The sequence below is a fragment of the Schistocerca piceifrons genome, chromosome X (genome assembly GCF_021461385.2).
Source record: "Schistocerca piceifrons isolate TAMUIC-IGC-003096 chromosome X, iqSchPice1.1, whole genome shotgun sequence".
NCBI classification, from domain to species: domain Eukaryota; kingdom Metazoa; phylum Arthropoda; class Insecta; order Orthoptera; family Acrididae; genus Schistocerca; species Schistocerca piceifrons.
The window spans coordinates 779,720,707-779,747,973 of record NC_060149.1 but is presented as its reverse complement, the minus strand read 5'-3'; the positions used below and the strand labels follow the sequence as shown (position 1 = coordinate 779,747,973).

The following is a 27,267-nucleotide window of genomic DNA, read 5'->3' as shown; positions in this document are numbered from 1 at the left end:
CTGAATTTAAAAACAGGAAACTGCATCTTTATATTGTGATTATTCACAGTAATTTAGAAAATTTCAGTTCCCTTTAGATATAAAATACTATACATACGCAACATAATCAAGAAATGAGTCACAAAAAAAAAAAAAAACTAACAATGAACACTTTTCTGAAATGGTTAAAAAAAGGAAACTCTGATCATGACAACATCATTAAAAAAATATGGTGCACTTAGAACAAATAAGTTAATACTGAATCGAAATCAATTATAATCAACACAATATCTTATGCATCGATGTTCGTCTAGTTTATTCATTAAAAGAAAAACATTCTGGAACTTACTGTACACATGAATATTGTGGCTCGCTGTACGTAGCTGCTGTGCTTCAAGCATCAGGATGCAGACTCATCAACATTTTCTGATCCATAATGGGTGAAGTAGCCGCTCAATTACAAGCCTTTAGTACTGCATAACTGATAACGATTGTTTCTGATGAATTTACAAAGTCATCTGTCGTACTACTTCTAGACATGAAGTTACAATAATCTAAGGAAACAACTTCCATAAGTTTTATTTATTTTATTTATGTATGTATGAACAATAAATAATTGTTCCGTGGGACCAAATTAAGGAGAAGTCTGCATGGTCATGGAACGAGTCAATACATGAAATTATAATACGATATTAGAAACAGATAAAATGAAATATAAAAAAACATATTTAGGTGACAAGTCGTAAGCTTAAATGAAGAAAATCAACAATGTAGCACTGGAATTTGCTTAATTTTTTAGCTCTTCCAGGAGCTCCTTGACAGAATAGAAGGAGTGAGCCATGAGGAAACTCTTCAGTTTAGACTTAAAAGAATTTGGGCTACTGCTAAGATTTTTGAGTTCTTGTGGTAGCTTATTGAAAATGGATGCAGCAGAATACTGCACTCCTTTCTGCACAAGAGTCAAGGAAGTGCATTCTACATGTAGATTTGATTTCTGCCTAGTATTAACTGAGTGAAAGCTGCTAACTCTTGGAAATAGGCTAATATTGCTAACAACAAACTACATTAAAGAAAATATATACTTTGAGGGCAATGTCAGAATTCCCAGATTTTTGAATAGGGGTCGACAAGAGGTTCTCGAACTTACACCACATATAGCTCGAACAGCCCGTTTTTGAGCCAAAAATACCCTTTTTGAATCAGAAGAATTATCCCAAAAAATAATACCATATGACATAAGCGTATGAAAATATGCGAAGTAGACTACTTTTCGTGTTGAAGTGTCACTTATTTCAGATACTGTTCTAATGGTGTTTTCCACAAGCCACGAACTTATTTCATGAACTACATTATTTGTTACTGTTTCAATATTACACACAAGATCCTTCACTATCAAGCTGGTGTCATCAGCAAACAGAAATATTTTTGAATCACCTGTAATACTAGAAGGCATATCATTTATATAAATAAGAAACAGCAGTGGCCCCAGCACCAACCCTTGGGGAACGCCCCACTTAACAGTGCCCCATTGGGACTGAACATCACTACCACTCTCAATATTGCGGAGAATTACCCTCTGCTTTCTGTTCTTAAAGTAAGAGGCGAACCAATTGTAAGCTGCTCCCCTTACTCCATAATGGTCCAACTTCTGCAGTAATATTTTGTGGTCAACACAGTCAAAAGCCTTCGTTAAATCAAAGAAAACACCTAGCGTTCGCAACCTTTTATTTAATCCGTCCAAAACCTCACAGAGAAAAGAGAATTTAGCATTTTCAGTTGTTAAACCATTTCTAAAACCAAACTGAACATTTGACAGCAAATTATGTGAATTTAAATGCTCCAGTAACCTTGTATATACAACCTTCTCGATAACTTTAGCAAACACCGATGGCATAGAAATAGGTCTAAAATTGTCAACATTATCAATGTCTCCCTTTTTATAAAGTGGCTTCACTACCGAGTACTTTAATCGGTCAGGAAACCGACCACTCCTAAAGGAAAAGTTACAGATATGGCTGAGAACTGGGCTAACATACATAGAACAATACTTCAGTATTCTGCTAGATACCCCGTCATATCCATGAGAGTTCTTGGTCTTTAGTGATTTAATTATTAACTCAATCTCCCTCTTGTCAGTATCATGGAGGAGCATTTCAGGTAACAGTCTCGGAACACTTTTTTCTAAGAGCGCTATATGATTCCCTGTTGGGACTAGGTTTCTATTTAGTTCACCTGCTATATTCAGAAAGTGATTATTGAATAATGTACATATATGCGACTTATCAGTAACACGGACATTCCCACTACGCACTGATTCTATAGCCTCGACCTGTCTCTGCAGACCAGCAACTTCCTTTATGACTGACCATATGGTTTTAATTTTATCCTGAGACTTAGCTATTCTATCTGCATACCACATACTTTTTGCCTTCCTAATAACATTTTTAAGCACCTTACAATACTGTTTGTAATGGGCTGCTGCATTTAGATTTTGACTGTTTCTAACGTTTTGATATAATTGCCACTTTGTTCTACAAGATATTCTTATCCCTCTAGTCAGCCACCCAGGCTGCCTTTTTGTGCTAGTATCCTGTTTTAAACGTTCTAACGGAAAGCAACTTTCAAAGAGCATGAGAAAAGTCTTGAGAAAAGCATTATATTTATCGTCTACTGTATCAGCGCTATAAACATCTTGCCACTCTTGTTCCTTTATAAGGTTTACAAAGGTCTCTACAGCAACTGGATCAGCTTTCCTGAACAGCTGATGACTATATTTAACACGTGTTGCAGCACAAAAATCTTTTACAGTTAAAATTTGTGCATCATGATCTGAAAGGCCATTCACCTTTTTGCTAACAGAATGCCCTTCTAGTAATGAGGAATGAACAAAACCAAGACCAAGAACAAAGACCAAGAACTCTCATGGATATGACGGGGTATCTAGCAGAATCCACACTGATAATTTCTCAGGCAACATAAGTGCCAAGAATTATACGAATAACCTGAAACTACAGAACCAAACAAAAAGTTGAGAGTACTAAATAACTGACAGTCTACCATGTGGTATTTTCTGACTTTATATGCTCCTACAAACATTTACTGGATATAATTATTTAGTGCTCTGGTGTGTCTACTTAACTCCCAACAACTATTTACAAATGTACAGGTATGCACAGTAATCACAACAAAGGTACCATAGCTGAGTGAGCTGGTTGGACTTACATAAATCATAGACAAAATATATTTATTGCCATGTCCTACCCTTTCCTAACATGATCACAAAGTGCATGGTAGATCCCAGTCAGTTTCTTACTTATTTACATCTGACATCAGGCTGACCGTGCCAACGTGTTCTCCATTCCATCACCTGGTACTCATTTCCAGAAATAAGTTCCTGCTATTTACAGTTATTTTCTACAAAGATATTTCTATGGCAAAGACTAAGAAAGGAAGGAAGGAAAGAGAGAGAGAGAGAGAGAGAGAGAGAGAGAGAGAGAGAGAGAGACTTCAGTCCCTCAATGTCACTATGGAAAACTAACCATAACTTACCAAGGTTAGATAATGAGCTTAGATAGCTTAGCTCCTACTACAGGGTGTCCAGTGAAGGAGTCCCCAATTTCAAAATTAAATGTCTCAAAAACAAAAAGTAGTCAGCTTCTGAGGCCAATCCATCCCTGCACCAGTAAATTTACAATAATACTGTGCAATGACTCTATTCCCACAGTATTCATCACCAAAGTGAAGCACATGTTTGGTGCAATGTGGTCTCGTCCATCTTGTATGAACCACTTGGTGTGTGTGGTAGATCCTCCAGTGCAAGCTGTGGGTCGACAAACTGTTCCAAAATTGCAGCTTCACATTCATTAGTGATCATTTCTTATACGAGACAAGAGCCAATAAAGCCTCTGCTGCATACCACATTCCAAACCCTAACTTTGGGAGAATACAGTGGTTTCACTTCGCACAAAGGGGGATTTTCAGAACCCCAAAACCGCCAGTTTTATGTATTCACGATTCCATTCAGGTGGAAGTGTGTTTCATCTGTGAACCAGATGCAGCCAACATCCAATCCTTGGTTATCAATCACTGTGAGAAACTGGTTCACACCCTCTGTCACACAGGTTGTACATGTATGGACTGATGGCTTTGGATTTTGAATGGACACACGTGTAGTCTCTGTCTCAGTATTTTATGCATGCTGGAATACTTCAAATAAGTCTCTGCTGCAATTCTTTGAATGGATTTCCTTGGATTTTGCTGATTAATTCCAGAAACCATGTTGAAATTTTCACAAGTAACTACAGTTTGCCTAGGGCCAGCATTCCCCACTAGATCATCAGCCATGCTGTCGGTCTCGTTTGATTTGGCGAAGAGCTTGTGAACCGTTTTTGCATTGGGTCCTTTTGGAACATTAAATCGTGTTTGAAAACTGCATCTTGTTGCTATAGGGCTGTGTTCTAACTGGAATACCAAGGAAATTGACAAGATGGAATTTCCTACCTGTGAACTGGAATACCATAGGTTAGAACACTGCAGCATGGTGGTGGCCACTCATCTGTAAAGTTAGTTTGTTCACAGCCATACCCATGCTGTTCTGTGTGTGGTTGTAGTCAAGTCAGTGTACAATGTGGCTACCTTCACAGGTGCCCAACATCACCTTTTCTGAACTGCACACATGGAAACCCTCCCTGCTACGAGGGTAATCCCAAAAGTAAGGTCTCCTATTTTTTTTATAAGTACATAGACCTACCTGTTTATTTCTACAATGGTTTACAACAGTTTACAGCTTGAACATTTAGCTATTTTTTGACATAATCACCATTTCTGTCGATGCATTTTTGTAGATGCTGTAGCAGTTTTTGTATGCCCATGTCATATCAGCTCACCATCATGCTGTTCAGAAAGTTGCGAACCTCTTCTTTCACCTAGTCGTTGGAGCTGAATTGCTGGGACCACAATTAACGCTGACAGGTACTGTGAGTCTCTGAAAAAACTCAAATGCACAATTTAGAACTGGAGAAGAGGAATGTTGAGCAAGGGCGCACACATGCTCCATGACAATGCTCGCCCAAACATTGCTCGGCAAACCATTGCTCTCCTGCAACAGTTTCAGTGGAACATAATCACCCACCCACTATAGTCCTGACTTGGCACCCAGGGACCATCAGCTATTCCCCAGGTTAAAAGAACATTTGGCCGGAAAGCGATTGAGGAGCAGCGACAAGGTGAAAGAAGAGGTTTGTAACTTTCTGAACAGCATAGCGGGGAGCTGGTATGACATGGGCATACAAAAACTGCCACAGCGTCTACAAAAATGCATCGACATAAATGGTGATTATGTCGAAAAATAGCTGAATGTTCAAGATGTAAACTGATATAAACCATTGTATAAATAAACAGGTCAATGTACTTATAAAAAAATAGGAGACCTTAATTTTGGGATTACCCTCGTACATATCCCTCATTTCTGTAATACTCTATGTCTCAATCTGCATTAGTCCCTTCCCCCTATGTACCTCCACACACTCCCATACTCCCTGTTTGGAAACTCTCTATATTTCCTTATCTGTTTCTCCTACTATACATTTTTCTCCTTGTACTCTTCCTTTATCTCTGAAAATTCCTTCCAACAATCCCCTAATCTGCCCCTTCATGCAAGACTATGCTGTCCATGACAGGTTGAAAATTTCTGTTACTCTGAATACATCTACATCTACACGGTTACTCTGCAATTCACACTTAAGTGCTGGGCAGAGGGTACATCGAACCATTTTCATACTTACTTCTCTACCAGTCCACTCTCGAATGGTGCATGAGAAAAAGGAACACCTAAATCTTTCTGTTCGAGCTCTGATTTCTCTTATTTTATTATGATGATCAATTCTCCCTACTTAGGTGGGTGTCAACAAAATATTTTCACATTTGGAAGAGAAAGTTGTTGATTAACATTTTGTAAATAGATCTCCTCACAAAGAAAACCACCTTTGATCCAGTGACTGCCACCCCAACTCGTGTATCATATCAGTGACACTCTCACCCCTAATGCGCGATAACACGAAACGAGCTGCCCTTCTTTGCACTTTTTCGAGGTCCTCCGTCAATCCTGCCTGGAAAGGATCCTACACCGTGCAGCAATATTCTAGCAGAGGACAGACAAGTGTAATGTAGGCTGTCTCTTTAGTGGGTTTGTCACATCTTCTAAGTGTCCTGCCAACAAAGTGGTGTCTTTGTTTCCCACAATATTATCTATGTGTCCTTTCCAATTTAAGTTGCTCATAATTGTAATTCCTAGGTATTTAGTTTTGTGTGATTTATTGTATACCCAAAATTTATTGGATTTCTTTTAGTACACATGTGGATGACCTCGCACTTTTCTTTGTTTGGTGCCAATTGCCACTTTTCGCACCATACAGAAATTCTCTTTAGATCATTCGGTAATTGGAATCGATTGCCTGATGATTTTACTAGACGGTAAATTACAACATCATCTGCAAACAATCTAAGGGAGCTGGTCAGATTATCCTCAATAAATAACAATCTACCTTTTAAACAAAAGAAAAGTGACTAAAACAGCATAAAAATAGTACAGACAACAGCAAATACTGTGAAAGACTATCCACAAAATATTAATAGAAATCCACTAGCTCATGCGAGTTTAATGCAGCAAAAAAAAAAAAAAAAAAAAAAACAGAGAGAGAGAGAGAGAGAGAGAGAGAGAAAGTGATTACAATACATTAATCTCATCTGCAAACTCATTGATTTCACTGCTACAGTTTCACAATGGTCATGTCCATAATAGTGGATAATTTTAAAAACAGCCAAAGTCATAATGTTAACAGATATTATCTGATATAACAGTGCATACTATCCTATTCTTGGGTGAAACACATTGATGAAGTAGTGATGGGCATCACCAATTGTTTTGGCTCTTCTCAGAGTATGCTCTGTCATTGTGCCAAGTGGATTTCAATGTATACAAAGACTGCAGGCAATACCTGGTTGCCCACTCCTGGTTATACCATCCTTCAACCACTTTACATAGTTGCTCATGGCAGTAGCACACAAACAGCTGACCAGCTTTACCATTTCTAAGATACTTGTTCCCAAGCACCATGCCAACACAATCTGCCCTTTTTCAGGTCACACATGTCAGCGGTTTTCCCCATTTGCAGCCCACAACATCACTAGAATGTTTTTCTCACTCATCTCTGCTCCACTTATACAGGATCTCTCTCTTATGAGTTGCCAGGCACTTTTTCCCTGGTGTTTCGGCAGATATCTGTGATTTTGGTTTTCATATGTAAAGCTGGAATAATACCAAATAACTACTGCACCGTGTGTACTTTCCTTACCGTCCACATGCCTCCAACACCACCATGTGGCACATTCAGTCTTGCAGTAGGCAGTGGTCATAATGTTTTGGTTCATGTACATGTGTGTGTGTGTGTGTGTGTGTGTGTGTGTGTGTGTGAGAGAGAGAGAGAGAGAGAGAGAGAGAGAGAGAGAGAGAGAGAGTTGATCTGAAGATGAGTAGATCTAGACGAATATTCTTTTTTTTTTTTTTTTTTTTTTTTTAATTTGAAGAACATGGTACTTTACTAGGTATAATCCTATTGGGGGTGGTATGTCACTGCTTTCCTCTGACCTCTGACTGACTTACCCTGTCACTTACAGGAGGACCTACAGTTCAATGTGAATCACAGACTGTGCTGCAACTAGACATTTATCACATTAAAAAGTCATTGCCAGACAGAAAAGGGGTGTTAAGTCACACTAAAATTCCAAGAATCAGCTGGGGATCAAACCCTGGATCTTTGTAATTATAGTTTAGCACTTACCCTTTGAGCCTCAGAGTACAAAAATTGCATGATTACATATGTTGTGTTCAATAATGTAATGCCTGGACAAAAAGTTTACAGAGAAAAACTACAACAAGTACATGATGAGCTTCAACGAACAAAATTAGTATTAAAATAAGCCTATTCATGAAATAATTTATTTATTTTGTATATTGTGTGCCACAATATGCATATACAAAAAAGAGGATATAAAATAATCAGATCAACATTCAACCAAAATTAAAATATTAATGAAAAGCACCAGTAAGTAGAAGTGAAATAGTTGCGCCACAGAAACAGATGAGTGGAACTGCAAAACTTCAGGCAAGCAGGGTGTTCCCAATACCTCTTGTTAATAACAATACAAAAAGTGATTCATCTGCCTCTATCCCCTCAAGTCACCATACATATCCTTCCTTCCTGTATACAACATGCCACTATCCCCAGCAGCACCTGTGGGAAATTCTCTTGCTGTTCCTTCTCCTCACCCCAACTCTTCCACATTTATAGCATCCACGACATCTATGACAATTACTCAGCTCAGTTAGATCAGGGAAAAATAAAAGAGAGATTAGCTGTGTGTGAGCATTTCCTGGCAAAGAATTTTACTTCGGAAACACAGCTAGTGTCCAGTACCTGGTTTATACATCTGCCTAATGCCCAAAACTTCCTATCCTCACTGTATTGTGTAAGTAAACACTTCCTAACTTTTGCATTCAGTTTTATTAGTTCAAAACATCGAATGGAAATAAAGAGTGAATGATATGGCACAAAATACCCTATAATTGGGGAAGAAGAATGAGTTAAATGTTTGCACATGATGGCAAACACTATTTTCTTGTTATTATGATACTTTGGTGTGATGATAAATTATGACAACCTACCTAGAACCATGTATCATCCACATATCAGCAATCCAACATGGCCACACTGTTATGAGATGTCAGCAGCAGTGTTGTTGCATCAGCATACATGCTGGATGCAACGCACACTGTTCAACATTGTTATGAAGGTAGGAAATGTACTGAGGGACTGGATGTCCCATTCCCTGTCTCCCCACAAGTGATCAATGACAGGTCTAGTGACTTTGGTGGCCACTCCAGAAGCTGAAAGTCTGGATTGCATCTGTCAAACCATTCCTGCCCTTTCAAAAGACGTCTTCATCCTTCAGCAGAAAACAATGTACTTCCTGTATACAACAGGTCCACAAGAAGATAAAAAAGGAACAGAAAACTGGTGGGTTCCTCTATAACTACGAGAGGACCAAATTGTTAAAATAAAAGCTGGGCACACCACGCAAGCACCAGCGCCAACCTGCACTGTGGACACAGTATGCAGCAAAACTGTAGCTTCATGCAGATAATAAAAAAGATGCACATGGCCATCCACTGTGTCAAAAAGGAAACTGGCTCCTCAGATAACCAACAGAATTCTTGTTGCAGTCAGAAGAATTATCCCAGCACTTTTCTTAATTGATTTAGGGAAACCACAGAAAAACTAAATCAGGATGGCCAAATGTATATTTGAACCACATCTTCCCAAATGTGAATCCAGTGTGCTCACCACCACCTTGGTCAGTCATAATGGATATGTAATGAGGCCACCCACAGTTGTTCAAAAGACTGCACATAACACTTACCAAACATGTCAGGGGTACACCTTGACTATCAACCCTTCACTGTCTTCTACAGTTACGGTGACTACCATTTTTCTGTGTTCACAGCATAGCAACAATCAATCCTATAGGTCTTCAAAATTGTTTATTCATCAGATACCTACACATTCTTTCATGTACTCATCTTGCTCTAACATATTGCTAGGCTGGCTCTTTAGTTATTCACCAAACATTGTTGTCATACAACTAAGTTTGCCGAGGCTGGAAAAATACAATTCAGCATTTACTCTGCATATTTCTTTGCGTACGAATGTATACCAGTTTCCCCATTTATACAAAAAAGACCTCTGAAGGTGAAATAAGTGATATTACTTATAATTCTCGGTAGGACCAACAGCTGTAATGTAAATTACAGATGAATGCATAACATACAAATACGGAAGTTATGTATTTACGGAATAACTGCAGGAAATAACATAACATTATACCTTTTGCCACTGCTACTGGTACTGCTGCTGCTACTGCTGCTGCTGCTGCTACTACTGCTGCTGCTGCTACTGCTGCTGCTACTGCTTTCACCAGATGAAACATCTTTATCTTTCTTTCCTTCTTGAGCTTTACTAGCTTTATCTTTATCTGAACCAGATGCAGATTCAGAGCCACCATCTTCCCCCTTCCCACTTTCTGCAGTCTTCCTATAACAAAAAAATATTTTCATTAAACGCACAAAACTAAAATCTCCTTCAGCAGCATGTATCGATAAACAAATTACAAAAACTGGATGTACCTGATAATTAAATTGCACGGGCCACAAATGCAAATGACAATTTCACTCTTACATACACTGCACGTTGTAAATAGTGACAGATATAATGGCAGATAGAGCCCAATTAGCAAGTGGAAAAAAGAACAAAGTCAGCAGAATCAAAACACTGCCAGAAAATATGAGAGAAATATAATTTTTATACAGATGGTAAAGATATATTACACGTATTCCTCCATCAAAATCTGTAAATATGCAGCTGGGCAACAGTGGTTGTGATGATTCATTCTCCACTCAGGTGCATTTGGCATTTCTGCACTGGTTCTTGTGCACATCGTACATGTTATAATGACTTTTACGGTACTGAATTCTTCGAAATATCCATTACACTCAGTGACACAGTTTCTGCAGGAAGAAGAAGAGAGACCGCTGGATATCTATGGTAAGTACTTGTCCATTATGAGACCATCAAAAGGCAATGGTGTTGTGTCAAGTTTTTGTTGTAGGTATGACAGTAGAGTATGAAAAATACACGGTCAGAGCCTCTCTCTGGTTTGTGATGTCCTGCTCTACATGACTGAAGAACAAATTTGCCGAAAGGAGCACACTGTAACAAGGCAACTACATTTTCATTTGACACAGTATACAGAGGCTAACACTACAATTTGGCATTTGTAGTGTTTCTGTTCAACGGGAGTCCCAAAGGCAACAAAATAATGCATGTGACTAAATAATGATGTTCCAAGTGCCCTCTGCAGGTGCCACTGTAGATGCAGAAGATACATCACACTTACTGGTCTACAAGTCACCAATAATGCAAATGGATGAGCCAGAGTTCTGTCCAAGGACCAAAAAATTTACAACTCAGTGAGACAAGAGTCCTGCAAAACCCAGGAATACATCAGAACACTAATCATTACTATGGAATTTTTTAGAGGGAACATTTTTTTCATAGCATGGGGAAAGAGACAGCGACTCAAAAGCAACATAAATTGTTAACAAATAATTCAATTGGCAGGACTCAAAATCTAAACTGGCTGTTCAAAAATAAGAAAATTTCTAGTGCAGATGTTTTTAGAATTCTCAGTAACAGTGTGAGTGAGTGTGTGTGTGTGTGGGGGGGGGGGGGGGGGAGGAGGGGGGGAGGGAGGAGATTTCAGTACCATCAAAGTGGAGGAACACTTTGCTGCTGTGCTGTAATTCAAGTAAGATACTTAAAATTTTTGCTGGAAGCTTGCTCAAGACTTAAGTCACATGTGTAAACAATGACAACCAAACTCATTGCTGTTAGATGCCTAGTTCACTTTGGCTGCTTACTCCATGTAAGCAACAACCTCCACCCACACACACTACCGTCTCAAACATGCAGTGTGAAAAATCACAAGAAACCCAATGACAGCACTCCGGTCACTATGCATTAAGGTTTTCCAGTCAAAGTCTGCCTGACAATAATCTGTTTGTTTCAGAGCCATAAATAACTAACACCCAGGAAAGCCATCCTGAACTTATCATGAACAGAATGATCATATTACAGTTTTAATTTTCATTTGTGGCAGAAAAATGTTAGCTGTTTTTAGTTTTAACTAATTTTATAAAGAGTGACTACATTCAATCTAGCCCTGTTCTAAACTGAATAGTTCATTTAGAAATGAAAGCAATTATAATGTATTTTAATTACATTTCTGCAGCTGGTAAACTTAAGCCTAATCCTTAAGCTTCAAGTACTGCAATTTGTTGCACTTAGGTGCACTACTTGTAATTAATAAATGTAAGTTTTAGCAACCCTGTCGACCGCAAAAATGGATAACATGGATGTATCAATATGTATAACGTCGCCCATGTCTAGCAAGGGCACCTAGTGGTTGCCGGTCAGACACTTGCATTTCCATAACAGACAAATATAAGGTTGCCTGACGGTGGTCTCTGTTACTCAACTTTCCTTTACCAGTGAGCTCCGACCACCATGACTGTCTACCGGGACTGAATCAACTCTATGTGCATAATACTTCAACTTTTGAAATCCAACAACACATTAATGGTTTGCCAAATGTTCTCTTAAGAAAACAAAAGCAAAAATTTGCTTGGATATTAGGAATGGTCATAACAACAAATATAGCACTCTGGGGAGGGAAGAATTAATTTCTAGTGTAAGTTTCTAAAGTAAATATTTGGTTTTTACTTTCACACATGCTCCCTAACATGGGGACTGTACGAACTTCTCTCCACCGATTTGATTCATATTGACAGTGTGTGTAGGGCACAACTAGGAGGTGAACATAGGTAAAGGGAACATGCAACTCTCAAATCTTTTAAGAAAACAGTATTTGAAAATTTTAGGCATTCTTATATACTTTTTATGGTTGCTAGAATTCAAGGAGTCGGTGGCCAGGCAAGTAAGTGCTTTGTTTCACAAGCATGAGGTCTCTGGAAAGAATTTCGCTGCTGACACTTCTAGTTCTTTTTATTTTTTTGTTTTTGTTCATTCCCAGATAATTCTAACAACAGATTTATTATTTTCATAACCGTATCCTAAAACAGATAAATGTTTGGCAAGGAGACTGGAAGTAAGATGACATTACACACTCTGTCAAATCAGTACAATCATTTTATTTATATTATTGTATCTACATTTGTGACAAGTATAAAGTGTAACCTACAGCACACTGCTCGAATTAGAATGATACTAATTGTAGAAATGGAAAACAATAATTACTGTGACATACAGTACACATAATAAATTCTTAAATTGTGCATGTGTATGATTCTTTCAATGTCTCTATTGAAAAACTAATTTAGTTTACATACATAAACACTTACCACTCATCACACAATTTCACAGCATACCACACACAATGTCTATCGTTAGAATAATATGTGAATGAAAAAAAAAAAAGTACCAACAGAGAGACTCAATCCAAAGAACTCCAAAGAACTCCAAAGAACAAGATTCTATCCAAAGATTCCTTGAATACTAGCAACAATATAAAGTATACAAGCACGCCTAAAATGTTCAAACTTGATTTTCTCAAAAACAGTTGAGAGTTACATCTTCCTGTTTAAATATGTTGAAGCCCCAGTTGTGCCCTACTCACCCCATCAATATGAATCAAATCAGTGAGTGGATGTTTATACAGTCCCCCTGTAAGCACCAAATACAAATAATGGATACTACCATAGACAGTAATCAAACCAAATAAAAACATTATTAGCCCAAGACGGTATTCAGCAGGGCTCCCAAGAGAATCTACACTATGTGATCAAAAGTATCCGGACACCCCCAAAAACATATGTTTTTCACATTAGGTGCATTCTGCTGCCACCTGCTGCCAGTTACTCCATATCAGTGACCTCAGCAGTCATTAGACATCATGAGAGAGCAGAATGGGGCACTCCGCTGAACTCACAGACTTCAAATGTGGTCAGGTGATTGGGTGTCACTTGTGTCATATGTCTGTACACGAAATTTCTACACTCCTAAACATCCCTAGGTCCACTGTATCTGATGCGATAGTGAAGTGGAAACATGAAGGGACACGTACAGCACAAAAGGGTATAGGTCAAACTCGTCTGTTGACGGACAGAGACTGCTGACAGTTGAAGAGGGTCGTAATATGTAATAGGCAGACATGTATACAGACCATCAAACAGGAATTCCAAACTGCATCAGGACCCACTGCAAGTACTATGACAGTTAGGCGGGAGGTGAGAAAACTTGGATTTTGTGGTTGAGTGGCAGCTCATGAGCCACACATCATGCCAGTAAATGCCAAATGACACCTCGCTTGTTGTAAGGAGCATAAACATTGGACAATTGAACAGTGGAAAAACACTGTGTGGAGAGATGAATCACAGTACACAATGTGACAATCCAATGGTAGGGTGTGAGTATGGTGAATGTCCGGTAAACACCACCTGCCAGCGTGTGTAGTACCAACAGTAAAATTTGGAGGCACTGGTGTTAAGGTGTGGTCGTGTTTTTCATGGAGGGAGCTTGCACCCCTTGTTGTTTTGCATGGCACTATCACAGCACAGGCCTACATTGATGTTTTAAGTACCTTCTTGCTTCCCACTGTTGAAGAGCAATTCGGGGATGGCGATGGCATCTCTGAACATGATTGAGCACCTGTTCATAATGCATGGCCTGTGGCAGAGTGGTTACACGACAATAGCATCCCTGTAATGGACTAGCCTGCACAGAGCAATGACCTGAATCCTATAGAACACCTCTGGGATGTTTTGGAATGCTGATTTCATGCCAGGCCTCACTGAATGACATTGATACCTCTCCTCAGTGCAGCACTCTGTGAAAAATGGGCTGCCATTCCCTAAGAAACCTTCCAGCACCTGATTGAACGTATGCCTGTGAGAGTGGAAACTGTCATCAAGGCTAAGGGTAGGCCAACACCGTATTTAATTCCAGCATTACCGATGGAGGGCATCACGAACTTGTAAGTCATTTTCAGCCTGGTGTCCGGATACTTTTGATCACATAGTGTATGTAGGAATAGAAATTCATTACAATATAACAATAGCTGCAATAATTACTGTTTATAAACAAGAATATATGAATGATGCAAATTTTCTGCATAATTATGAGCGTGGTACTGAATCCATCCACAAAACTGGAAGTCATACTATTAAGTACATTCTGAACTGGAGGCATGCTCATACAGCAAATTGATCTCACATGAGCATGATGAACAAAATATACTTCAATTAGAATGCAATACACATCCATTTTGCTTTCAAATTAATTCATCAATAATTGCATCCTAAATCGAGTCCTGTTGTGAAGGCATTTTTTTCACCCATTTCAATTATAATTTCTCCACTTAACATTTAAAATTACAATATTTAAATTACGGAGCAAAGTACTACTGTCCCTTTTCACTGATAGAGTAGTTCTACTTTCACTGAGTTTTGTTCTAGGAATCAACCACAATGATCAATGGCTGCTAATGATCTTTCATTAATAAGATCCAGATCAAGATACTTAGCAAACTTCAGGTAGTCTATCCTTAACATTTTATAAATGTTTCTGACACTGCACATCAAAATTTGGTGACAGTAGCAAATGATTCATTACTGACTGCTTGAATTGCTCAGCTTTTCCTGGAAGCACCAGATGCATTTGTCTGTACAAGAAACTAGATGTGGAAATGTCATTATTTCCAGTATATGATCATAGAATGTCATTCTTAAACTATCAACTTCAGTCAATAATGAATATACTCAGAACTCAATCATAAAGAATATGCTAAGCGAACTACAGGCATTCTTGAATTACACGACAAGCCCGTCTTTTGGCTTTAACCACACCATGCAGTGGTTTTGGATGCACCTTACCTGTCAAGTTTTTCAATGATGCACAGCTGACACTGCATATTTTTTTATGGTGGTACCATTTTGACTCAAGTCTGGATTTTATTCACATTCTATTTTTTCTGAGAATATTCAGATCCGATATTAGTCATTATTGACTTAAGCTGATAGTCTGAGGACAATATTTTGTGGTCACAAACTGGAAATGAAGAAAGACATGCACACCTCCTGTCTCAATATATGTAAATGCAACTGTTGCAGCTCATTTAACTAGATCATTTTGTTAATTCTTTTGTTTTTTTTAATAATTTCAGAGATGACAGGAAGATTATTTTGCTGACAAGCCATTATTTTTTCACCTATTTATTGACTTAGTAACAAAGTATTTAATGCCCTACACTTGCATTAACCTGTTATTAGTCAGTTTGATGAACATAGTTGTCAAACAAGGTACTTGTTTTAAAATACAGGAATACTAGTGCCCGAAGTTGATTAAACCTGTGCTTCCTATTATCATACCTTATTAGCCCATTTTTCTATTCATTAATAAATTTACATTCTCAAACTCTGGAATATATCTTGTAATGATACTTACTTTTCTTCATTATCTCTTTTCTGTGAAAATTGAATAATTTTTTTGTTGTAATCAGTAACAGTCACATCTTCCAAGCTCAATATCTTTCGACGCAATAGCTAGTAGTATGTTTCAACTGCTCTAGAAGATAAGCAATGTTACTTGGATGGAACTGACCGCATTACAGAAAGTCACATCATCTTGTCAGTTCCACAGACATTGTAAGAATCACCGCAAAATTAAAAGGTCAAATAGCTGCATACAGTAGCAGTGAATCCACACATGGAGAAAACTATTCTGGAAGTTCTTTCAATTAATTTCTCCTTCAGTGTTTTTATACACATCAATGAGAAATGCAAGTTTCATCCTTCAGTAATTGGCCAAGGAGTAATTTTAACTATTAATGTTTGAATATGTTTTCTGTGGCACTAATTAAAGAAACATTTCATTTAAGAGAATAAGTGACTAATTAATAAATTACCATTTGCTATGATGTTTTTTTGCTTGTTGGAAAACTTCCTTTAAAAAAATGAACATTCAAACTTCCTGACACATTAATACTGTATGGTTCAATGGTACTAACTAACAGTTATGAGTCTGCTTCTGGCACATACACAATGTGATAAAAGGTATCCGGACACCTGGCTGAAAATGACTTACAAGTTTGTGGCACCGTCCATCAGTAACGCTGGAATTCAATATGGTGTTGGCCCACCCTTAGCCTCGATGACAGTTTTCACTCTCGCAGGCATACATTCAATCAGGTGCTGGAAGGTTTCTTGGGGTATGGCAGCCCATTCTTCACGGAGTGCAGCACTGAGGAGAGGTACTGATGTCAGTCGGTGAGGCCTGGCATGAAGTCAGCATTCCAAAACATCCCAAAGGTGTTCTATAGGATTCAGGTCAGGACCCTGTGCAGGCCAGTCCATTACAAGGATGTTATTGTCGTGTAATCACTCCGCCACAGGCCGTGCGTTATGAACAGGTGCTCAATCATGGTGGGAGATGCTATCGCCGTCCCCAAATTGCTCTTCAACAGTGAGAAGCAAGAAGGTACTTAAAACATCAATGTAGGCCTGTGCTGTGAAAGCGCCATGCAAAACAACACAACCAAACACGACCACACCGCAACACCACCACCTCCGAATTTTACTGTTGTGTGCAACATTGGCTCGGTTTCAAATAGTGCAGTTTATGACGTAAGTCATGGCTTGTAGAAAATAAACTAATGCTAAATCAAATTAAGACTTAGTTTTTACAGTTTCTAACACACAATTCAACAAAACCTGACATTTTAATGTCCCAGAATGGGCATATGGTTAGTGAAACAGAACAGTTCAAATTTCTAGGTGTTCGGATACATAGCAAACTGTCGTGGAAAGCTCATGTTTAGGATCTTGTTCAAAGACTTAATGCTGCCATTTTTACTATTCAAATGGTATCTGAAGTAAGTAATCATTTGACATGAAAATTAGTCTACTTTGCTTATTTTCATTCGCTTATGTTGTATGCTATTATATTGAGTCTGGGTATTATGACATTGGCATCTCAATATATTTATTCCTTACTGTCATTTCTTGTTAACAGTATTAGCTTATTCCCAAGAACAAGCAGCTTTCACTCAGTTAATACTCGGCAGAAATCAAACCTGCATTTGGATCAGACTTCCTTAACTCTTGTGCAGAAAGGTGTGCAGTATACTGCTGCATCCATTTTCAATAAGCTACCACTAGAATTCAAAAATCTTAGCAGTAATCCACGCACTTTCAAATCAAAACTGAAGAGTTTCCTCATGGGTCACTCCTTCTATTCTGTCGAGGAGTTCCTTGAAAAATTAAGCTGATTCTTGTTGTATTGTAGATTGCGTTTACTTAAACATATGGATTGACTTTTTTCGGATTCATAAATATTTTATTTTTACCTGTTATAAATTTTATGTTGTAACATCATGTACTGACATGTTCCATGACCTTGGAGATTTGCTCCTCATTTTGGTCCTACAAGAGTTGACGTATAAATAAATACACACGCTGGCAGATGATGTTCACTGTGCATTCTCCATACCCACACCCTGCCACTGGATCGCCACATTGTGTACTGTGATTCATCGCTCCACACAACATTTCTCCACAGTCCAACTGTCCAATATTTACACTCCTTACACCAAGCAAGGCTCGTTTGGCATTTACAGGCATGATGTGTGGTTTATGAGCAGCCGCTCGACCATGAAATCCAAGTTTTCTCACCTCCCACCTAACTGTCATAGTACTTGCAGTGGATCCTAATTCAGTTTGGAATTCGTGTGTGATGGTCTGGATACATGTCTGATTATTACACATTATGACCCTCTTCAACTGTCAGCGGTCTCTGTCAGTCAACAGACGAGGTCGCCCTGTACGCTTTTGTGCTGTGTGTGTCCCTTTACATTTTCACTTCACTATCACATCGGAAACAGTGGACCTAGGGATGTTTGGGAGTGTAGAAATCTCGTGTACAGATGTATGACACAAGTGACACCCAATCACCTGACCACATATGAAGTCCGTGAATTCTGCAGAGTGCTCCATTCTGCTGTCTCACAATGTCTGATGACTACTGAGATCACTGATATGGAGTTCCTGGCAGTAGGTGGCAGCACAATGCACCTAATACGAAAAACAAATGTTTTTGGGGGTATCCAGATACTCTTGATCACATAGTGTAGTTTTCATCTCTCAGGGGAGATTGTTACAGCATAAACTCCACTGCAGAGTGAAAGACTCATTCCAGAAGTAAAGAATGCTTTGTAATGTGTTCTGGAACAGGGCTGCATTGTTCAGTTTCTTATCTCTTTAAGATATGCTTTAGAAGTACTATAAGAGTAAATTGTACATATGTTTCATGTGCATTACATGCCTGTAAGGAGTGGTGATTTAAATATTTGACTGCACACGCTGAGCTAGTGACTGTTATTGTATGTATTTTACCACTACACTACACTAGTTTGAAAATCTTACACTTACCTCTTGCTAGATTTACTTTCTTCACTTGAAGAACTTGATTTTTTATTTTCTTGTTCAGGTTTGCTGGTTTTTGTCTTCTGTGGGCTCCCTGAGTCTGACTCTGAATTTCCCTGCTTCTTTTCTGTAGTGCTTGTCCTGTATATCATAAATAAATAAATAAATAAATATACCTATGTAAATAATTGCCATAAACAAGGAGAAATACAAAAATATTTAATTTTATTTTCTTTTGTTTCGGGTCAGTGTACAAGGCATGTTATTTTAAGTCTAGTGATGATCCAATTCAACAACCCAGTACTTTGTACAAGTGACACAATTTTACTGGTATTCAAGATGGGTGGGTTTAAACCTTCAGCAGCTGCCCAGATTTAGATTCTCCAAAATAACTTCATGTGACTCAAGTTGCTTGGATGAAAGGTGCTGACTTCAGTTTCATTTGCAGTAAGTTCTATTACTCTGCTGCTGCTGTGGGGCATCCAATACAGGAAATGATATCCTTATAGTGTGGTTTCTGTGGTCTATATGTCTGTGGATTGAGATTTCAGGGTTGCTACATCACCATAATGCAAGAACTTTCTGAAAGCAGTGGACAGAATACCTTTAGTGAAAAGATACAAAAGAAATGAGGCATAAAATGAGCTTTGTCACAGATCATCATTTAATCTGCAAGGTCTTCTCCTCTTTTCAACATGATGTAGTATAATTAGTATTTGCCTAGTATTTTATTGAGCAGGGACACTTGAGTCTACATAGGCCCATTTCCTTTCAGCCATATCTTCAGATCTTTTCAGTCTACAAAACAAAACAATAAGACTTGTTAGGGCCTTCATTGGATTGCAGCAATTTCTATTGCATCTGAATCCTGCCTGTTCTATTGGAATGTGTCAAAATGCTGTAGGACATTCTGTTACTGGCCACTCTTTCTAGTGGTAAAATAAATTCATTTTCATTCTTTATTTGGATATTGTCCTAAATCAGGTAGGATTCAACACAGAGTCAAAGAACATATTGTGCCACTCACATACATACTGCATAATGACCATGATGCTCAAACTTTGAATTCATTAAGGTACATAAAAGCTTTACCAAATCCTGAAAAAGTGGACCCCATACTAGACAGTATAAATTATAGGGAAAGGAAAAATGAACATTAAGATATATAAGGGCAGTTGTTCTTCCTGCAGTCCATCTTTGAATGGAACAGGAAGAAGGGCAACTAATGATATTAGTATAATACAATTTCTCCATAGATGTTTTACTTGACCATGTTATTACATTTTTAATCTGAAAATATCTTTTTCTTTCCAGGTATTTCATATCTCTCTCTCTCTCTCTCTCTCTCTCTCTCTCTCTCTCTCTCTCTCTCTCTCTCTCTCTCTTTGTGTGTGTGTGTGTGTGTGTGTGTGTGTAGCAGTTTTCTGAAGGAGTGGAGGAGACCAAAAAAACCTGTATGTAGTTTGTGTGAAAGTCTACGGCATAAGTGGAGAAACATTTAATCTCCACAACTATTTAAAACAATACCACAAAGCTACAGGAGAATGCTGACAATTAGATGGGTTGACTGGATAGCTAATGAGGAGATAACTGAATTGAGTAGATCAGAAAAATTTATTCAACAATTTACACTGAACCCTGATTACAGCAACTAGGTTCAAGTGGATATAAGTTGCAGTAGCAATACAGAGACAAAGAGGCATGGAGAGCTACATCAAATCAGTATTCAGGCAGAACACTGCAACAACAGGCGTAAAACAACACCCCCAACAGAGAGTATCCAAATGCAAAATCACTGGGCCCATTCAAGAGACTTTCACATTGTTGCATTATCTAAAGCTAAAACACTACAAAATTATATTAAATGGAACAGACATGTAAAATCGGCAGTGGGGACAACTTATAATAACACTTAAATTTGTTGTAGATCAATGCTCCAACATGTTCATGTCGTTTTTTTCCATTAGAAGTGACTCCTCCCTCCCTCCCTCCCTCCCTCCCTCCCTCCCCCCCCCCCTCCCCTCCCCTCACCTCCCCTACACTACACTAACCCGGCGAGTTCATACAGTGGTTAAGACTCTCATTCTACAAAAGCAAATTCAATTCCACATCTAGCCATGCCAATTCAAGTTTTGTGAAGTTTCCTTAAGTCACTTTTAATGGAATCTGGAAAGGTTCCTCAAAAATTCTGTGGTCATTTCCTTCCCAGATATTTGTCCAATTTGGCTATTGCTTCTACTATAATGACCCTGCTGTCTATGAGATTTTAAACTCTTCTTTTTCTGTTGGCTCGCAGTTTTTCTTCTTTTAATGTCTTCACACATTTGGAACCATGTCAGAGAATTCTCAGTTATCTATTGTGACTGAAAGACTTCAAATGATTGTTAATGATGCGTTATTTAACTCTATATGCACTGAAAATTCTGTACATGTTCAGTAGTGCTGAACTGTGATGTTGGTTTTGGCTTCTATTACGGGAGTTACAATACACTTGTTTAAACATACTGTTTGTGATTTCCCACAGACTGATTTGCAGACTAAAGAACAGTTTTTCAAAATGTTTAAAATTTGAGGAAAATTGTATGCTTCCCAGTCTTCTCATGTTACATGCAAGAAATATTTTTTCTTACATTATTTATATTCAACAAAATGTGCTGAAACAGTAACACATTGACATTTTTCAACAAGGTTTTATAAGTAGCACAAGAAGACTACCTACATGTCTCAATATTTCAGAAACTGAGATGGCAAATACCACAAAACAAAATCATGTTTCTCTCTTCCTTCATCACCTTCCCTCTCTCAATTTCATGTCAATGACATACAGGATCTACTGAACTCGTAACAGTGCCATGTGACTTGAGTTTTTAAACTAGTCAAATAAAAGCAGTAACTTGCTTCTGTTAACACTTTTCACAGCAGCAATCACATTTACACAGACTGGAAAAACAATAGGCATAAATTTCCAGATTTGCTTCTATATTAATGTGAGACTGAAACGAGCAGTGATATGATAACATGCTATATTTCTTTTGAACAAATAGCACCAAACTTTTTTTTATGGGGGGTTGAAAAAAAATGGAGCGGATGGGGAGGGAGGGCAGGCTGTTACTTTGGCCACACTGAATGTAATGAGCTTTTGGCATTATGAAGTTTCTCACCATTCTAGCAGATGTGAGCCAACTTCTCACATCACTAATCAGTGACATGTACACAGTAATATCATTGTGCGCTCATACTAATACAAAGACTTCATATAACTAAGCTTTTATGTATGGGATAGTATGATGATGAAGCCTGTAGCATAAAAGTGATTACATGAACTACTGCAAGGAGCCATGGTTGTTCCTGTCCTTGTAAGATAACAGAAACATCTACATATATTTCCCTAGGGTTACAAAAATACACTTCTAATAACAACACAATGTTCAAAAATGTATTTTGAACTTAAATAAATCCGTTCCCTGATGACTATATAAGCACACAGTACAAAAACTTTTTCACCCCCAGGAGATATCAGCCTAATTCCATGTAATATGGCCTCAATTCAAGGACAAAGAGTTTCCAGAAATCTCTTCCGGTATGCCACAACCAGTTGACACCACTTATTGCCGACTAGATCCTGTACGGCTACCATAGTAGCCACTGAAGTGTTTAATTCACATGCCAAAAAGTAAACCACAGACCAAAGACTCACAGCCATTTGCACTAAAATCACTTCTGTCAGCACCGCAACTCTACCATGATGACCACCAGTATGGGGGCAGCGGGCCACTGCCTGCTATGTCACCAGTCCTCCACCTTCCGACAACACTGGGAGATGGAGTACGGAGCATGCCATCACAGCACGAGGGGCTTGTGTGGGTGGTCAAGCACAAAGGCTGGCAGGGGAGGTCTCTTCGTGAAGGCCGTAGCTGGCTGACACTGCACTCCGTCAGCAATCCTGGGCATTAACAATACTTGAGGCAGTGGAATTCCTCAGCCAAGTTGCCACCATCATGTACTGGGCTGTGGCAGGTTGCAATAACAAAGAGCACAGAGTATTTGCAGACTGTTTCTCTAGCCCTCCCAGGCATCCATCCAACCACACCCACAACTGGTGTCAACATAACATTCCTAACAGTCCCAGATATTTTCCATGAGACTAAGATCATATGTTTTGTTGGCCCATTTGAAGTGCGATTGGTTGCCCAAATGTTTGTCAGGCCTAAAATGTATGTGATCTGCGCTATGAACAAGGCTGTTGTAAACTTAGAAGAAGGGAGTGTGCACAGCTCACTCATCATTATTAAGATGTAGAGGAAAGGGCAACACTTGGTAAAAAAGATTTTGAAATAGACATCCTGGTTCACATCCATGATAACCTAAATAGGTAGGCCCAAGTCACAATACAAAAATAACTCTTAAACTTCACAGTACCACCTCTACATCCAAACACAATAGCTCCATTCTGACATTCTGTAACACTTAACATCAACTCATCTTACTATGTTAAGTTCACACAAGTGACTAGCACATATGCATCACTTCACAGTAATGGGTCACACGAGTGGCTTGTGCGACACAATTGAGTATAAATCACACTGATGAACATTCTCCTTTACAACTATTAAGTTGGGCACACCTTGATTACATTTATTGGGCTTCTCTAATGACATTTCTATCAAAATTTGTGATTTGTTCATGCTTTTTCACTTTGCTTATTTCTACTCCTTGTCTCGGGGACCATTCACAAAGAGACTTTTGCTAAAAGTTATTACGAGCAATCAAACTTTTTATATTTGTTACAAAGAAACATGAATTCAGAACTTTAAAAATTTGTACAACAGGTTTGCCGCCATCAATATGAGGAATGTCACAAACAGCAATTTGCACTAACACAGCAAACCTACAATTACAACGCCACATTTTCATAGCAAACAAACTTCAGAGTTTTCACACTATAAAACATCAGAGGACAATGACATTTATTTTGAAGACTTCTACACCATTCCTCCAATCACAAGATATCAGCCAGAACATTATGACCACCTAGCTAATAGCCAATATTGTCCACCTTTGGCACAGATATCAGTGGTGTCACATCCTGACATGGAAGCAATGACGTCTTGGTAGATTACTGGAAGGAGCTGGCACCACATCTGCACACACAAGTCACCTAATTTCCATAAATTCTGAGAAAAAGGGGGGGGGGGGAGGCATGAGCTCTGATGCCATGTTCAATTACATCCCAGATGTGTTCGATCAGGTTCAGGTCTGACAAGTTGGGGGGCCAACACTTCAATTGGAACTCACCACTGTGTTCCTAAAACCACTCCAATATACTCCTGGCCTTGTGACATGACACATTATCTTGTTGAAAAATGCAACTGCCGTCGGGAAACACTATCATCATGAAGGGTTGTACGTCGTCCGCAACCAGTGTACAATACTCCTTGGGTATCATGGTGCCTGGCACAGGATCCACTAGATCCATGGATGCTCATGTAAATGTTCCCCATAACATAATGGAGCCGCCATCAGCTTGTCTTCTTCCCACATTACAGGTGTCAAGAAGCTATTTACCTAGAAAAAAACAGACTCATGACCTCCCACCGGCATGACAAAGAAGGTATCGGGATTCATCAGACAATGCAATGCTCTGCCACTACACCAACATCCACTGCCCATTTCAGTTGTAGGTGCCAATGTTGTGGTGTCAACATTGGCAATGTATGGGTCATTGGCTGCAGAGGCCCATTGTTAGGAGTGTTCATTGCACTGTGGTTTCAGACACACTTGTACTCTGCCCAGCATTAAAGTCTGACGTTAGTTCCGCCATATCTCACAACTTGTCCTGTTTTACCAGTTTGCCCAGTCTACGATGTCTGACATCTGTAATGAAGGGTGGCTGCCCAACACTACATCGTCTGGAGGTGGTTGCACCTTGGTTTCGTTATGTGTTGAAGACACTCACCATAGCGCTCCTTGAACACCAAACAAGTCGTGCAATTTCCGAAATGCTCATGCAAAGCCACCGGGCCTTCACAATCTGCCCTCAGTCAAATTCAGATAGATCGCACACCTTCCCCATTCTACACATGGACAGCATTCTCATAGACACTACATGCACTGTGCATGTGTCTGACTAGCTGTCATTCCTCACCAGGGGACGCTGCTATCGCCTGAATGGGTTTATATCGATAGTAGGTTGGTGGACATAATATTCATAAATAGGTTGGTGGTCACAATATTTTAATATCCATAATAATATCAGTGTGTCTAGAAGTACTATGCTCTTTGATTTTATCTTGGTCTGATTATCATATTTTCTGCCTTTTTGCATGAACTACATGAGCTGGTGGATCCTCTTAGACTGACTTTACACGAAAATATGTGATACATTTTTTGCCTATTATGCCACCACCAAATGCAATGTGGTGGTCACAAACTTGTAGTATAATCATAGACAGAAGCATTATGTTCATTCTCATCTCCCGTGAGTACTTAACCTACAGGATTGAGCCAACATTAAATCATACCTAGATATCAAGAGTGCTCAGTTCTGTATGTACTCACAAATTATAGATGTGTTAGACCGTTTTGAGCGAGATAATGAAGAACGTAGTATGGCAAACCCAACTTACAGGACAGGGTGGACATTGGAGAATGGCAATCTGACAACCAATCAATGTCACAATACTCATTAAAGTAAGCAGAGCTCATAATGAGCCACGAGGAAGAAACACGGGCACACAGTGTAATACACACTACACCCATGTTGCCTTCACATACGTGACAGATGTGACTGCCTACACTGAAATAAGGAATTTGGGCAATGGTACCACCAGGTTACCTCCTAAGTGTACACTATAGTCTCTTGCAGTGGCATTAAATTGGTTCCAGCAGCATTGTTCCATAAATTAATATTATTGGAATTACATGGAGTCCTGAAATGGACCAAGCACAGAAATGAATAGCAGAACTGATGATAGGTTGGCTATCCCTACCATTCCAAGTGAGCACTGAACATCAGTATCATTGCTGAACTGGAAATCATTCTACCTAATTTCCTATATTTGCAGCCAGTGCAACTAATTTATTAACACACACTAGGCAACAAATTCCAATTAAAGGCTTGTAACCAAATGTTTGACAGACCATCTTCTCTAGTAATACTGTGTTCAGTAAGTTTTTTAACGATTTGTCAATTTTGTGTACACGAGAACATAAACCTAGTATCATCAGTAATAGCATTTCAAGTATTGCATGCTCTATGTACAGAATTCTATGCTTCATTTTCACCAGAAGTGAGCCAGGCAAATATTCGCAAAGCCAAAATTGTTTCACGGCAACCCTAGTCCATATACATTAAAAGACATAGTAAAAGCCAATTTAGATTAGTTGGTATCCCTAGAAATAATTGAACAAGTGAACTGTCAGTCTCTTGGCCACTTCAACATTACTGATTAAAAAAAAAATCAAATGAGAATTGATATGTGACTGTGTGGTACTTTTATCATCATCATCGTCAACACACAGGGAGTCTTTGATTCACACGTAATTTCATTTCTCAAGGTAATATAAACTGTTTGTTAAATTAAAAGGGAGTGTGTGTTTTTCTAAAATCAGTCTCTTGGATACCTTCATGCAGATGCCAAAAGGATGAACAATCCAAGCAGCTCGCAGTAATTAACACTCCATTTTACCTCTACAGATATTAGTGGTCACCATTTGGAGTGTCCAGTTTTCACAACAGTTCATAGAATTATTCATACAAAATATTCAGTCATGTGTGATTTAGTTAGATGACCTTTTTCTCATGGGAAAAATGTGGCAACACCATGTGAAGAACCAAGGTCTTTTCTTCATTTACATATATAGTTCAATTACTGGAAAAGGTAATGCAAAAACTGCACCACTGTGCACTTTGTCATTGTAAAGACAATTATGAAATCACTAAATATGAAATTCACAACAAGTAAACATTCCTGGGCAATAATCTCATTCTCCCAGAAGGATATGGAAGCCATGAACACTTACAACTTCTTGATAGAAGCAGTGGAACTTGCACAAGCCACAGATAATATCTCTTTCTCACACAGTTTTCAAATGCTGATGGCCATATCACATAACCTCCTCTTATCATAATGTATTTCAAATTCTTTCTTATTATGGCACTATTACTGCTCATTAATGGC

At 38.7% G+C, this 27,267-nt stretch overlaps 1 protein-coding gene across 1 annotated transcript in view; it reads right to left on the bottom strand.

The window, feature by feature from the left end:
• Nucleotides 1–27,267, bottom strand: part of LOC124722955 (RNA-binding protein with serine-rich domain 1-like) — a 108,601-nt gene that overhangs the window by 65,277 nt on the left and 16,057 nt on the right. The window contains exons 2-3 of the mRNA XM_047248121.1: nucleotides 19,094–19,228; nucleotides 9,921–10,127 (exon numbers count right to left, since the gene is read on the bottom strand). Coding sequence (XP_047104077.1) covers nucleotides 9,921–10,127; nucleotides 19,094–19,228 — 342 coding nt within the window. The remainder of the gene's footprint in view (nucleotides 1–9,920; nucleotides 10,128–19,093; nucleotides 19,229–27,267) is intronic.